Consider the following 16,266-nt stretch of genomic DNA (forward strand, 5'->3'; position numbering starts at 1 on the left):
TGCCTTCGCCCCCAGGCTCCGCTGTCCGGCGAGGCCACGGAGCCCCCCTAAAAACTCCCCCAGAGCCACGCTAGTCATCCCAGGTCCCTCCCTGGAAGGCGCACGGATTGGGGAGCGCGTTGCGGGCGACGGGAAGAGGCCAACTTTGGCGCCCTAAAGCACCCCGGGGCGGCGTCCTGGGGCGGTGGGTTTCTTCAATGTGGGGGCGCCGGCGCCCGAGCATCGGGGAGCCCCGCAGCCCGCTAGCACCGACTTTTTCCCCCTTTCCTGGCCGGCAGCTGGACAAGGTCCCGCGGCTGCGCTTGTAGGGACAGCGGATAGAAAAGCCGCCGAAGCTCAGAGAGGGAAAGGAAGGGCAGGGTTGGGGCTGAGGGTGCTGTCACTTGTTGCGGCTAATCACCTCGCCCCTGGAGCGCTGTCGTTTCTACAATCTTTAGCTGTGCCCGGGATCCCCCAACCCGCGCTCCTGGGCTCGCAGCTGGAAAGAAGAGGCCAGCGGGAGCAGCTGGCATTGCCGGAGGAGAGGGGGCGGCGCCCGGAGAGCCCGCCCGATGGGCGCTGGGGTGCCCGAGAGGTGCGAGTGGGGTCCCGCTAGCTGCAGCTGCCCGGGCTTCCAGGCGCAGAGCGTCCGCCCAGGCTGGGAAACCGCGCGGGACACAACCCACCGCAGCTCGTCACACACTTACAAAACGCTGTCGCTAGGTTTCCCGCCACTCCTCTCAGACCAGCCCCCCACCCCTTCCACTTTTCGGAGTCCCCCGCCCTCGTCACTGCCTCCCGGGAGCTGCGGGGCAGTCGGACGCGGAGCGCCGGAGCCGCGAGGACGCCTGGCTGGAGCTGCCCTCTGCAGCGAGCCGGCGCCCCCTGCCCTTCGCCGCGGCCTTGGGCGGGCACCCCCGCCGCCCTCGCTCCGCTGCTCCCGGCTCTCTTCCCCGCTCTCCTTCCGCAAGTCCCGGAGCTCCGCCACCACCCGGAGCGGGCGCGGCAGGCGCGATGCGGCAGCTGTGCCGGGGCCGCGTGCTAGGCATCTCGGTGGCTATCGCGCATGGGGTCTTCTCCGGCTCCCTCAACATCCTGCTCAAGTTCCTCATCAGCCGCTACCAGTTCTCCTTCCTGACCCTGGTGCAGTGCCTGACCAGCTCCACGGCGGCGCTGAGCCTCGAGCTGCTGCGGCGCCTGGGGCTCATCGCCGTGCCCCCCTTCGGCCTGAGCCTGGCGCGCTCCTTCGCGGGGGTCGCAGTGCTCTCCACGCTGCAGTCCAGCCTCACGCTCTGGTCCCTGCGCGGCCTCAGCCTGCCCATGTACGTGGTCTTCAAGCGCTGCCTGCCCCTGGTCACCATGCTCATCGGTGTTCTGGTGCTCAAGAACGGCGCGCCCTCGCCCGGGGTGCTCGCGGCCGTGCTCATCACCACCTGCGGCGCCGCCCTGGCAGGTGAGCGGGACCAGCGCCCCCCCCCGGCCCCTACCCACTGGACAGAGAGTGCGGGGATCACTTAGTGCAAGGCCCTCACTTCCAGATGGGGAGACTGAGGCAGAGAGAGGCTTGAATGTGGGTGCTCGGCTCTCAAACGGGACTTCTGAGACCAAGCCGAGCCTTTCCCAGAGCTCAAACCTCCTCCTTCAGCGCGCACCCCTCTCCCCAGTCCTGGCTTCCGACCCCCGCCCCTGCCTAACCCGGTATCTCCCTCTCCGCCTTCCCTTCCCCCCCGCCTCCGCCCTGCCTCCCTTCCCTCCTCCCTCCAGGAGGGGTGGGGAAGCCTCCGGAGCCTGGGAACTGGAGCCCCCAGGATGAATCGGAAGGAGGGGGGCCGTGAACTTCCCTGGGTCACGCGGGGCTAGAGTGGTGGGGGGCGGGGGACAATGGAAACCGCGGAGGCTAGTTTGGGGTCTCCGGCACCGCGCGAGGTGCTGAGGGAGGGAGGCGGAGGGGACGGGATTGAACGCCACCTGAGGACCGAGCTTGAAGGTCTGAGCCCGAAAGGAGCCGGCGGGAACCAGGAAAGGGTCGAGAGACACAGGCGTTCCCTCGGCTCCCAGCCCGCCCGGGGTTAAAGGACACTAGCTGGGGATCCCTCTTCCTTCCGGAGCCCCACGGAGAGGACTAGGGTACCACGAGCCTGGCTGACCCTACTCCGAGGGCATCTGAGCTCTCCCGGGCCTTTGTCCTGGACAGAACTAGCCAGGGTGCCCTGTGGGTATAGCAGGGAAGGCGCCTCCGATTATGCCTCGAACTGGGCATTGGCTGAACTTGGCTCTTGCGTTTTATACCGGTGGGCAGAGCTGGGGCGCGAGCCCTGTCTACTCACCAACCCCACGCATCGCCCCAGTGAATACCCACCCTCGCCAACCCGGTGTCTTCTCTTTTTCCTTCCTGCCCCGGCTCCGCGGTTCTGCTGGGGCGCTCCAGGAGCCGGCGACCTGACCGGCGACCCCATCGGGTACGTAACGGGCGTGCTGGCAGTGCTGGTGCACGCCGCCTACCTGGTGCTCATCCAGAAGGCCAGCGCCGACACGGAGCACGGGCCGCTTACCGCGCAGTACGTCATCGCCGTATCTGCCACCCCGCTGCTGGTCGTCTGCTCCTTCGCCAGCACCGACTCTATCCACGCCTGGACCTTCCCTGGCTGGAAGGACCCGGCCATGGTCTGCATCTTCGTGGCCTGCATCTTGATCGGCTGCGCCATGAACTTCACCACGCTGCACTGCACCTACATCAACTCGGCGGTGACCACCAGCTTCGTGGGCGTGGTGAAGAGCATCGCCACCATCACGGTGGGCATGGTGGCCTTCAGCGACGTGGAGCCCACCTCTCTGTTCATTGCCGGTGTGGTGGTGAACACCCTGGGCTCCGTCATTTACTGTGTGGCCAAATTCTTGGAGACCAGAAAGCAAAGCAACTACGAGGACCTGGAGACCCAGGCCCGGGAAGAGGAGGCACAGCAGAGTGGAGGTCCGCTGCCATTCGTCATGGAGGAGCTGCCCGCGGAGGATGGAGATGGCGGGTCAGAAGGTGGCAAGGCAGCAGGTGGCTCCACGCGGAAGAGTGGGCCGGAGGCAAGGGGCAGCCCCAGAGGAGGCCGGCTGGGGGCTAGGAGTTCACAGAACACAGACGCCCCCGAGGAAGTGAGCAAGAGGTCTTTGAAGGATGCTTACCTCGAAGTGTGGAGGTTAGTTAGGGGAACCAAGTATATGAAGAAAGATTATTTGATAGAAAATGAGGAGTTACCCAGTCCTTGAAAAGGAAATGCATGTATGTATATGTGTACATACACTTATTTTGTATGTTAGAGATACCATATTTTAATGAGGGGCCGCACAATTTTATTCTTTGAGGAGCGGGGAAGGGAAGCAGAGCAGGAAGCTGAAACGGACTGACAGCAACAGCATGAGCACCCGTGTGAATTATTTAGCGTGAGTTTACCTGAGGTATCACAGGGACAACGATCGTGAAGGTGCTTAAGGAAGGAAAGCAGCAGTTTTGGCTGCAGACTCCTGGCACATGAATTTTTATGTCTTTATAACCATAACCAAACATCTGCATGTCCTTAGAATTCCTCAGCCCACCCCCTCCAAAGACAGAGCATAGACAGGATGACCGCACTATTAATAAGCTCAAAGGGGACATACCCAGATCCATCAGTGATAGCTAGGGCTACAGTTTTTATGGCTGTGCAAGAGTATATTACTGAAATAATATATATACATATATATGTATATATAGCCGTATTTATACATATATATACACACATATACATATACATATATATATATATATATACTGGATTGATGTTTACCGTTTATAGTCATCTGAAATATGTTTACTCTCATTTTTCTTCACTTTTAAAAGAATAAGTACTCTATTATTCTATTCTATATTGGTAGAAAATGTTAAAGCTATTTTGAATATATGAGTTCTTAGCTTTAAGCCTGAAGTTTAAGTTGGCTTTTAATAATTATAAAACTATTTGAAAGGTTGTTTGGGTTCATTGCTTCCTAATATTTATTATTGAATGCCATAACCTTTTGAAAAGCCAGTTTTACTGTGTCCAATATTCTTTTAAGCAAATGCAAAGGCTGAACAATAATTCGGTATTAACTGAAGCCCAGACAGAAGTGAGACCATCCTGTTAAGCGAGCTCTTTCAAGTCACACTGCACATCCAAACCCTGTTACAAAAACAGCAACTGCTATATTCACTTTATGATATTTTTCTATCTTTCACTTGTCAAAATAAAGTATGAGTCTATCAGCTAAAAGATAAAGTGTTAAAATTTGTTGTAGACACATTTATGTTCTATTGTTGCTGGGTAGGTTGCGTTAGTCTTCAATGTGTGATGTCCCATATCTGCTACGTAGGGGCCACCCCATGGAGAAGTTCTTAAATTAGCAGGGCAGTTTACTTTAAAACAACGACAATAACAACCACAAAGACAGTCTCATTTTCCAGTGAGGGAAACTGTTACAAGGTAAAATAAAATACTGCCTCATGCTGCACTATGAAAGCCACCCACAGCTGACATCAGTCAATATGGATCCTGACATGTCATAGGAGAATGCACCCAGGGGGAAGTCTCCAGAGAGGTAATTTGAGAGAAGGCACTTTTATTATTCACCAGCATGTTCCTGAGACTCTCAGATGGTAGTATCCTATACTTTTCTTTTTTTCAAAACAAAACAGAAAGCAGAGTCAAAAATGGAAGTTTCAGCTTCATCAGTTTGGCTCCAGAAGCTGGAGAGCCAGTGTGATGTGGCGGTTTGGGACTGGTGCTGGTTCACTGGTGGTCACAGGCAGTTCACCATTCCTGCAGGTGCCTCTCCAAGCCATTGGAGACGTAGGAGCCCTCATGGGTCTGCAGTTAAAAATGGTTGGCCAGGGTTATAATGCCTTCTTCTTTAAAACTAAGAGTTAATTTTGATGTCAGCATGCCAGGAGACTACATCCTGTTGCACCTCTGTGAAGCAGAGAATTAAAGAGAAGCAGCAAAGAATATATATTTTTGTTAATACCATTGTCAGAGAAATGGATAGCATGATTTTCACTGAAAAGATTCCCTTTGGGCCAAAACTGTGGGTTTGCATTCATTGCAAAAAGCTGAACTCTTTCCTGTCTCTGTAGAGACACTGTATCAGTTAGAGTTCTCCAGAAAAACAGGACCAAGAAGATGTGTATATATACACATGTATATAGACAAAGAGAATGAAGAAGATTATATGTATATCAATCTGTCTGTCTATCATCTATCTCAGAAAGAGAGAGATTACGGAGTTGGCAATTGTGGGGGTTGGTAAGTCTAAAATCTGTAGGGCAGGTTGACAGGTGAGAAACTCAGGTAGGGTTTTTACGTTGCAGGCTGGAGGCAGAATTGCTGCTTCTGAAGACCTCAGTCTTTGCACTGAAGGCCTTCCACTGATTAGACGAGGTTCACTCACATTCTGGAGGGATATCTCCTTTATTCAAAATCTACGAATTGTGAATATTAATCGCATCTAAAAAAGTCTTCACAACAACAACTAAACTACAACGTGGCCAGGTTGTCACATAAAAGTAAGCATCCCAGGCACTTATGCTGGGAGGGGACAGTGGGGAGTGTGCCAGAATGGAAAAAACCCAGGAAAATCAAAAGTGGAAGTTCTGTCACATCCATTGGTTTGGGCCAAGCTTGGGAGTCTCTACATGGATGAAGAAAGTTAGTCATAAGGCGAGGCAGAATGCGAGTCAGTGCCTGGAGCTCAGGCACAGGAGGGTGTGAGCAGCTGGCCGGCCTTGCCTGGCTCCTGAATCCCTCTTCTATTGACAGTAGCACTTAGGCCCACCTAACAGACTCAGGTCCACTCTGACCTTTGGGCTCTGCCAAGGCCATGAGTCAGGAACAAAGCTTCTGAGGCACTTCAGGATATTACGATGGGAGGGACTTAACTGGAAGTCACCACTGTTGCTTGACTGACCTGGTATTTGTGCCCCATTTTGGACAACTGGGAGTCTCCTTTTCCCCTCACCTTGCATGTAATTGGGCATCTGGCCCTGCCTTGACAATCTGTTCCTCTATCAATTCTTCACACACTCACTTGCCATTTCTTTTTTTTTCTTTTTTAAGGTTTTTATTTATTTATTTGACAGAGAGAGAGACAGGCAGCGAGAGAGGGAACGCAAGCAGGGGGAGTGGGAGAGGAAGAAGCAGGCTCCCAGCAGAGGAGCCTGACGTGGGGCTCAATCCCAGAACTCTGGGATCACGCCCTGAGCCGAAGGCAGACGCCTAACGACTGAGCCACCCAGGCGCCCCAACACTTGCCATTTCTTGACTGGAATCTGTCTGTGGAACACAGCATGATATCACACAGACCTTCTCGATGCTCCCCCCCCACTGCTGCCCTTGTCCCCTAAATGCTGTTGAGCCCCCTATTATTAACTGAGGCATTGATCATCCAAAACACTGGGGGAGTCATTGCTCAGAATGTGCAGATGAGAGGGTGTGTGTGTGCTACTGTGGGGGGCTGAGCAGAGCTCAAGCAGTGGCCTAAACTTCTGCAAGACTAGCCATCCTGCAAAGGTGGTCACGTATTGTCAGAGGGCTTAGTCATCAATGCGATCATTAGGAATACTTCACAGAGACGAAGCTGGGTAAAACTTACAAGTCCTCAACTGACTGATGACATTTTTTGCACTTTAGTTTAGGAAGTATCTATTGACCTATCTTCAAGCTCACTGGTTCTTTTTTGGGGTGTGCCCAGTCTGCTGACAAGCCCATTAAAGTCATTCTTCATTTCTTTCTTTCTTTCTTTCTTTCTTTCTTTCTTTCTTTCTTTCTTTCTTTTTTTGTAAGATTTTATTTATTTATTTGTCAGAGAGAGAGAGAGAGCGCGTGCACAAGCACAACAGGGGGAGCAGTGAGCAGAGGCAGCGGGAGAAGCAGGCTCCCCGCTGAGCAAGGAGCCTGATGTGGGACTCAATCCCAGGATCCTGGGATCATGACCTGAGCCGAAGGCAGATGCTTAACCCACTGAGCCACCCAGTTGTCCCTCATTCTTCATTTCACAATGTTTGTTTTTGTAAAACTCCTAAAATTTCCTTTTGATTCTAAAGCGTTTCCATCTCCCTGCTTAACCTACCCTTCTGCTCTCGCGTATTGTCTACTTTTACCATTAGCTCCATTAGCACATTAATCATAGTTATTTTAAATTCCCTGTCTAATCATTCCAAAGCTGTGTCGTATCTGGGTCTGGTTCTGATGCTTGCTTTGTCTAGTGAGACATGTTTTGTCCTTGGCTGTTTAACATGCCTTCTAATTATTTTTTGAAAGCTGGAGGATGTATGGGATAACAGGACCTGAGGTAAATCAGCGTCTAGTGTGAGATTTCACGTTCATATGGCTACAAGCTGCTCTGTTTAATGCTGGCTGAAACTGTGGGTGTCAGAGACCAAATTCTTCTGGTGGCCTTGCTTTGATCTCCTTGTTGTCTTTGGGCTTTCTCCTTAGATAAAGGTTATGCTCCTCAGGGCTCTCAGCTGTGACCCCCCCGTATTGGTAAATGGTAGGGGAGGGAAAGTGTTCTACAATCTTATTACATCTCAGTCTCTTAGTGGCCTATGTCCCTGGGTTGTGACCGTCACAAGTATTTCTTAGTCTTTTCTTTTTTTTTTCCCCCTTAGATGAGACAGGAAGGCCAGAGGGGCCTACAGGGGGAGAAAGGAGAAAACCTTTCCCTGGGATGGGATAAGGCTCTGGTAAGTGTTTGCCTCTGGAGAGTAGGCCTTTATTATGAGAACTCTCTGGGCATATTTCACAATGATTACTCTTTTCCTCCCTCTGCCAGAGTGCCCAGGGTTCCTGGAAGTCAAACCCATGAAATGTGGATGTCCCCCTCCCACTTGGCCCCCAGGAATTTCTCACTGTCATGATAGTTCATATTCAGCCTGTGGGAATTCATAATATTTACTGTTTAAGTGTTTTTACCAATTTACAGTTCCATGGCTCCTGCTCTAGGTAAAGTCTGTTGTAACTTCCTGGAATCACCTGTCTGTCCAGATCTGGGGCTGGCAGCTCACCCTGCAACCTCAGCTCTCCCGTGGGTCCTAGAAAAGTCATTTATTTTCCTTTGGTTGATCTTTTTCTTGTTGTAGAAATGAGAGCTGCAACTTCCAAACTCCTCACGTGTTAGAGCTGGAACCAGAAGTCCTGCCTAAAGACTTTTGAAAAGTCTGCTCCATTTCTGTAAAAAGACAGAAGTTGTGAAGGGAAGCTAGACATTCCAAGGCAGCTTCCAAAAGAAAACAAAAACATCCGAGAGCAAGAGTCAATGCACATTCAGATTGCTGTGTCATGGCAACTGTGATTAGTTTCAATCCCCCCTTCACCACCTTGGGGTGCTTCACTCCTGCATAACAGAAATTTCTTCTACTTCTGGGCCTTATTTTACCACGTTCCAACTACCTACTATGAAACCCATAACCTTCATGTTAATCTCCAAGGGACAATTGCTGACCTGGCTCACCTGCTGCCTCCGTCTCCAGATCCCACGGCATCTGCTGAAATGATACCTCTTCCCTGGCCACGCCCCTCACCACCCTTCACACACGTAACAAGTACTTCTGATTCTGGGTATATTCCTCTCCGAATCTGTTCTGTCCTGTTCCCGAGAGAAAATAGCAGGGTTTGGAAGAAAGCCAGTGAGCAGAACAGAATAGAACACAGAAGAGGAGGATGCACAGCTAGTAAAACAAACCCCAAAATCTCCTTGGGGAGCCGTCCCCTCCCCACTTCGGGTTCGTGTAATTCAGAGAGTGTTGACCCCACCCTTCTACCCTCAGTGTGTGTGACTCCAGCCAACCCAGTCAAAGCATTTCCTCCACTTGGAAGCGCAAGTGGTTCAGGATGGGAATGGGACCTGGTCAGGGCTGATGATGTACAAGGATAGTCTTGGTGGGACTGAAGTTGTATGTTTTTTTTCTTACTGGACTTGAACCTAGGAGGATTGGGTGGGGTGGGAGAGATGTGCTGTCGCCAACTCACCATGAGGAAAAGATAATAGAAAGGAAACAATACAGAGAGTCCAAGTGGACCAGAGAGGTAGAAAGAGAGGAACAGTTTTGCTGACTCCATGTGGCCCCAAAATTAAGCTTTCACTGAGGTTAGCACTGTCCTTCAGATTGTCAGTTCCATGCAACACCACCTTTTGTTGTTGTCGTTATTTGCTTATGTCATTTCAAGTTGGGATTTTTGCCACTTGCAACCCAAAGAGTCCTAAGTGACACAAACTAAATTAAAGGTTCTCAGCCAACAGGGAAAGGACCGAACGAGGTGTTTTTTTGTTTTTTTTTTTTTTTAAGATTTTATTTATTTATTTGACAGAGAAAGACAGCCAGTGAGAGAGGAAACACAAGCAGGGGGAGTGGGAGAGGGAGGAGCAGGCTTCCAGCGGAGGAGCCTGATGTGGGGCTCGATCCCAGAACTCTGGGATCATGCCCTAAGCCAAAGGCCGATGCTTAATGACTGAACCACCCAGGCGCCCCTGTTGGTTTTGTTTTTGATTTTGATTTTCCACCACACAATCCGCGATGCCCTGCACTCCACCAAGGATTAGATATGCCTTCCAGATCTCTTGCAAAGGACCCTCTGGCATGCACATATCCTCCACGGTCCTAAACCACCCATGCTTAGATCCACCGTCTTTCTCTTCAGTTTACAATCCAGTTGATTCCCATAGTTACGCTTCACAAATTCACTGGAGAGTGGAAGAATTCGTGTATTGCACACCGTTATACATAGTACTGCTTGATGCCTTTGTTACAGCTCATACTATTTGCCAGGGGAGGTTCTAAGTGTTTACGAGTACCAACTCATTTGATTTGCACAACATCTCTAGAGGTTGACATTAATATTATCCCAATCATACAAAGGGGTGAACTGAGGCATGAAAATGCTGAGTAACTTACCCTAATTGCAGAGCTGGGTTTGCATGTGAACCCGGGCAGTCTGGCTCCAGGGCCCATGAGTTTCATGCCATACTCCTCCCAGAGAGAGGCGTTCAGTCTGACATCACGAGGCTGGACATGCTGGGAGCAGCAGTAAGCCGCTACGGTGTTTGTTGATCCTGCAGCCCAGTGGGGATCCTGACTCTATGCCTAATTCTTTCCTGCTTGTCCTCCAAAAGGAAAAAGATACAACTTTATTTTGAGAACAACCTATATGTGTGTTTCTGTATAAATTATTTTCTGTTTGTGAGCACTAAGGGACCCATGGGGCTCCAGTGCTATTATAACAAAGACTCTCCAGGTTACCCGGCCTTTTGGATCAATCTCTCTCTTAGTATTCAAATAAAATCACTGATTCCTCACCTTACATATAACCGTGGGAAGTACAGACCTTCACTAGTGTTTCTGAGGAGTCATCGAACATGCTCAGTGCAGCTGATTACTTCCTGCTCCCAGCTGCTGTGCGGATCGCTTAAAAAGAATCCAAGCAAACAACTTTATTGAAATTATATTTCAATAAAATTTGCTCATTTTAAGTGCACAATAGTCTTTAGTATGTTTCTAGAATTGTACAACCGTCACCATTAGAGCATTTTCATCATTCCAAAAAGAAGTCCTGTACCCAGGAGAAGTCACTAGCCATTCCTCCCCTGTCCCCCCAGCCCCTGGCAGTCACGAACCTCCTTCCAGCCTCTGTGGATTTGCCTGTTCTGGATGGATGTTTCTTGCTAGCCTGAGAGTGTTTCTTCAGACTGCTTTTCCTCACCGGCTCCCAAACTCTTGTTTTTACACAAGGTTTGGCTAACATGAAGTTGACATTGAGATGCCGTTGACAAGATTTCCTGAATGCTTGAAGCAACCTATCATAAGGGCATTTCAGTGTGAAAAGGAACATTTAAAAGTCACCGTCAGAGGTCCCTGCTCTTGGAGTCTCTGAGCGTCCCTCTCTCTTCTGGGGCACTGCCTGCTGCCCTGTGGCAGGGCCCTTCCCTACTCAGAACAGTCCCTTTTCCCAGAGGAAAAGACTGAAGTCCTCCAGTTCCTCGTTTCTCAAGAAGTAACTGGAAGGACTATCACACTGTTCTATAAAATAAAAAAGCAATCATTCTCCAATAGGATTCTTCCCCACTTCCTAGAATGTAGAAAAGCCAGAGTTATTAGAACGTCCTCTCCTGTTGCAAGCCAGGAAGAGAGGGAAAGGGAGAAAGTTATTCTGGAAAATTTTATAACTAATGCAAAGTTGGTTGCTTGCCTTCCCCCATTCTTCCTTACACAGAGAACTCTAAATTTGTTCAGATAAAGGCAGCAGGGTGCTCAGGGAAGGTGGGCCAGCCCCCAGCAGATTAATCATCATTTTTCTGAAGCCGTCATGTCAGACTCACATCTCTTTGCCAATCACCGGTTCAGGGGTGGGCCTGTGACCCAGCCAGCGAATGAGATGAATAAGTAAGTGTGCTAGGGAAGGGTTCTGGGCAAGTTCTCCGTACGATGAAACTCCCTTCATCCTGCCTTTCATGCTGTTGGTGAGGATGTGATGTCTGAAAGGCAGTCTTTTTGCAACCAGAGTGGACAGAATCTTGAGGACGATGAAGGGCAATATGCTGAGGAACCAAGAAGATGAGGGAAAGAAGGGCACCTGGGTGGCTAGGTCAGTTAAGCACCCGACTCTTGATTTCTGCTCAGGTCCTCAGGTCACGATCTTAGGGTCCTGGGATCGAGTCCTGTGGTGGGCTCCACGCTCAGTGGGGAATCTGCTTGAAGATTCTCTCCTTCTGTTCCCACCCCCTCCACATTCTCTCTCTCTCATTCAAATAAATAAATAAATCTTAGAAAAAAAAAGAGTGAGGAAAGAGCCTGTTCTCTGATGCCTTCATTTTACTGCTTATTTAACAATACAGGAACTGCCTATGTCCACACTTCTTGTTATAGGAGAGAAAAAAATTCCTATTCTAAAGTCACTTTTAGTTGGACATTCTTTTTCTTTCGATCAAAAGCTTCCCAAGTGTTGTGATATCAATTTGATAATTAATTTTACTTCAAAAAGAAAACATACTTAAAAAATAAAACTTTTTTATTCCTATTGCAACACTAGTTTTCATCCATCCATCTATCCACTATCTATGCATTAACCCAACAAATAAGTGTTGAGGATATATTATGCATCAATTTCTCAACAGTCTATTTCCTCTTTTTAATATTTCTGTAAAATAAATGTAGTTAGTGGTTTTATATACATGAAGAATTACATCCCAAAGGGCTAGTTTGGTAATAAGGACTCATTGAACATTCCTTGAAAGGGCAATACAAACCCTAAAGATTACCTTCTGAAGTTTATCTGATAGACTAAACTGGGAATGCTTCCCATAGTCACCAAAATTTAAAAAATGAAACAGAAACCCTATACAAATGGCCAAAAGATATGAAAATAAAGTTTTTAGCAAAGGAGATCAAATGGCTCTTACAGGCACTAGAAGATCTTGAACTTCATTTAAATAGGAGAAAAACAAATTAAACAGCAATGAAAATGCGGTTGTCATGAGGGTGCAGGGAGATTGACATACTCTCAGGTGGCTCATGAGTGGGCATGTTGCTATGAACTCTGTAGAGAACAGAGCACTTGTTAAGGACTGAATGTGTGTGGCTCCCCCCTGCCCCTATTCACATGAAATCCTAACCCCCAATGTGATGTTATTTGGAGATTGGAGCCTTTGGGAAATAATTAGGTCATGAGGGTGAGGCCCTCATAAGTGGGATTAGTGCGTTTATAAGAAGAGACAGGTGAGCTAGCCTCCTCTTTCTGCTCTCTGCCATGGGAGGATACAAAAGGGGTGATGGCCATTTGCAAACCAGAAATCGAGCACATGCCAGACATTGACCTTGATCTTGCACTTCCAGCCTCCAGAACTGTGAAAATTTTCTGTTTTTTTTTTAAGATTTTATTTATTTATTCGACAGAGAGAGAGACAACCAGAGAGAGAGGGAACACAAGCAGGGGGAGTGGGAGAGGAAGAAGCAGGCTCATAGCAGAGGAGCCTGATGTGGGGCTCGATCCCATAACGGGGATCACGCCCTGAGCCGAAGGCAGACGCTTAACCGCTGTGCCACCCAGGCGCCACTTTCTGTTGTTTTAAGCTATCCAATCTGTGATATTTCATGATGACAGCCCAAGCAGACTAAGACAGAGTTTCAGACAAATACCGTTGGTGGGAACTGCAGTTTTCCCCAGGCATTCCTTCTCTCTTCTTCTTCTCAGTACTGGAGTGTCCTGTGCTTGAGCTGGGCACCTGCTGCTGACCTTGAACTACACTCCTATCTCTCCGCAGTCAGCTGCAGCCCATGGAAAGTGAAGGGAAGGGATGCGGACAATGCTCATATCACTTGGTTACAAGAAACTTGCTTGTTGATGAAAAAGTTTTGGAATAGGTGATGGTTGCACAAAATTGTGAATGCTGTTAGCGCCACTGGACTTTCCTTAAAAATTGTTAAAATGACAAAGTTTATGTTAAGACATATACATGTCTTAGTCTGCTCAGGCTGCTGTAACAAAATACCATAGCAGTGGCTTAAACAGCAAACATCTATTTCTCAGTGCTGGAGGCAGCAGGTCCCAGATCAAGGTGCCAGCATGATGAGAACCCACTTGCTGGCTTGTAGAAGTCACTTTCTCACTGTGCCCTTACAAGGCCGAGAGAGAGAAAGAGAGAGAGAGAGAGTTCTGGGCTCTTCATCACCGTATATGGGCACTGATCCCACCTGGGTCCTCCACCCATGACATCATCCAAATCCAATCACCTCCCAAAAGTCCCACCTCCAAACATTAGCACATCAGGGATTAAGATCTCAACATATAAATTTTGGGAGGACACTTTCAGTTCATAGCGATATATTTTATTGTGATTTTAAGCATTAATAATGAATAATGAATGATACCAAAATCCATTGAAATGTGTACTAAATGGGTGAATTGTGTGGAATGTGAATTATATCTCAAAAAAGCTGTTTTAAAAAAATAAAAAGAAACCTGCTTGTCCTTTCCTTCCTCTCTTTCCAGCCTCACAACTCCACTGTGGATGTGACCCTAACCCAGCTATGACAAAACTCGGGGGTGTCAGGGCACATGCAGAAGAGAACAAGGGCCCCGAGTAGTCCTGTGAGTGAGGCTTTCTGCCACCAGAGCCCTACACCTCCTTCCTGACCGACACTCAGCTTATAACCCGTGATGCCCCAGGATTCCATACGTCCTGTGCCTGCTGTGGGACTTCACTCTTAATTTACGGAACTGCTAAAGGCACAGTACTGTGTATAAGAGTAAACTACACTATTCAATTTTTTTCATTGATTTCATTAAGAGCTGAGAGCGTTTCTGTGAGGATAATATTCCATAGTAGAACTCAAATAAGAATTTGTTTGTGGTTTATGCCAACAGTCAATTTATAATATCAGCTATGTTCAAAAGGGCAAAAACAATTTTTCCCTGGCTATCTGAGTAATGCCTATTTGTCATTTGTTTCTTTCATTTCGCTAGAGAAAAGCTTTTAGAACGTGAAAGCAAAAGGAAAGAAGCCATCATTTTCATCAAATCCTTTATATTGTAAACGAATTCAGTAGATCGTTGAGCCTTGCAAAATGTAACAATGGATTAACCTCAGTGACATGTTCTGAAAACAGTTCATGAAATAAACTTGATGCAACAGAAAGATTACTTACTAGCAAAGGGCATGCGGTTGATTTTGTCCTGCCGCATGATGTAATTCCAAATGTGTTTCCATTCTTGCCTCTGGATCAACCTTCTTTTTGGTGTGATAGAAGAGAGGAAGCTTGATTTTAATCATTTGATGCCAAGGTGCCCAGTTGGAAAATTAAAAAACCCAATCATCTTGATGTTTTTGTGTCTTGATGCGGAGCACCTAATTTAGAGTTATCTGGACAGTGGGCCTTTTCTTTTCTTTTTTGTTTGGCTATTTGGCTTCATATACAGAATGTGTGTGTGTGTTTTCTTGAATCAAAGATCACTTAATGAATAAGAGGTACTGTTGGTCTTGAGGCTGGCTTTCCATGTAATTATGATGAGTCCAGAGTGCTAATCTATTGTGTGATATAATAAAACACCACCAGTTATAAATCTCTGCTGTACAGCACCCCTGTCTTGGATTAGTGGGTGTTAATAGTGCAAGTCAAAAGTCCCGGTTATCTGTAGAGTGCTTTCATACTGATTGCCCAATTCTCTGGAGGGCTACCATTCTCTCTCATCAATAATTTCTGGGTCTGGTTACCCTTAAACAGCCCATAATAAGCAACCCAATTCATATTTCTAGTTCTCTATTTTTCTTTAAGGAATAGTGTTCAATTTTCAAATGAATTGGGTAGGCAAATAGGGAAAAGTTTTATATTTTGCAATTCACCTAGAGGCTGTCTTCCAAAATCTGCAATATATTTTATAAATGATATTACCGACTTGGTGAGTGGCCATTTCCATAGGCAATTACTGTCATTGCAATGGTATAAAGGGAAATTCACTTTGCCTAATATTACCTAAGCCTTCCAGAGTGCTCCTGTAATCATAGGATGGCACTACCTCTTTCATTTGGTGAATGACTTTGTAGGCAAGTACCATCCCCTTCAATTCCATAAACCATATGGAGAGATGATTGCCAAAAGGGAGACGGTAGACCAGATAGCTCACCGCACAAAGGCAGGCATTCAGCTGCCTTATCTGTCCTCCTCCTTCCTTCTGCCCAACATGGTGCCTGCAACATGGACTAGCACTCAGTAAATACTTTTTGAAGAAATCAAATTCATGAAATCAAAGTATAACTTCAGTTTTCTCATTCAATTGGAAACTACAGTGGATTATAAGCTCCTTTTAAGATGGCCTGATAGGTAAGCCTCATTTCCCTATAGTGTCATTCTTGGAAAATAAAATGCTGCAAATTGAATCTGCCAGATAAGGAATAAAATGCAGAGAGGCTGGGTGCAGGCTGTTTGGAAGTCTACTCACCTAGGACAAGAGCTCTTGCCCAGCACTCTTGGTGCCCCCAGGCTCCATGCAGTCAGGCTTTAGGAGACTTGCTCTGCTCAATCCGATAAAAATGTTCATAAAGAAACTTTCTTCTGTTTTTTTTTTTTTTTTTTTTTTTTTTTTTTTCTAGGATGCTTGCCTTGGAAAATAATATAGAACATTGTTAACAATTCAGACAGGGAAAGTAGAAATAGGTCAGACAAAAAATGGAGGGTGAAGTTGTCCTGCCCTTTCTTTAATCTTTTGAACAGCATTTGAAAGAGCTCTTGGCAGATGA

General features: G+C 47.5%; 1 protein-coding gene across 2 annotated transcripts; it reads left to right on the plus strand.

Moving 5' to 3' along the window:
- Positions 1 to 845: 845 nt before the first annotated feature.
- On the plus strand, positions 846 to 14,413 carry SLC35D3 (solute carrier family 35 member D3). 2 transcript variants are annotated; one of them, XM_034669192.1, is made up of 3 exons: positions 846 to 1,432; positions 2,408 to 3,167; positions 14,022 to 14,413. In XM_034669192.1, exons 1-3 carry the CDS (start codon positions 994 to 996, stop codon positions 14,044 to 14,046), a joined length of 1,224 nt encoding a protein of 407 aa, XP_034525083.1. In that variant the 5' UTR covers positions 846 to 993; the 3' UTR covers positions 14,047 to 14,413. The 2 variants fall into 2 exon arrangements, with proteins under 2 accessions (XP_034525083.1, XP_034525082.1); XM_034669191.1 differs by lacking the exon at positions 14,022 to 14,413 and having other exon boundaries at positions 2,408 to 4,341.
- The last annotated feature ends 1,853 nt before the right edge of the window (positions 14,414 to 16,266 follow it).

Source organism: Ailuropoda melanoleuca, chromosome 10 (assembly GCF_002007445.2).
Source record: "Ailuropoda melanoleuca isolate Jingjing chromosome 10, ASM200744v2, whole genome shotgun sequence".
NCBI lineage: Eukaryota > Metazoa > Chordata > Mammalia > Carnivora > Ursidae > Ailuropoda > Ailuropoda melanoleuca.

Coding starts and splice junctions, on each gene's coding strand:
- SLC35D3 (XM_034669191.1), top strand. CDS start 994: ATGCGGCAGCTGTGCCGGGGCCGCGTGCTAGGCATCTCGGTGGCTATC. Junction 1,433..2,407: donor CTGCGGCGCCGCCCTGGCAG/GTGAGCGGGACC, acceptor GGGGCGCTCCAG/GAGCCGGCGACCTGACCGGC.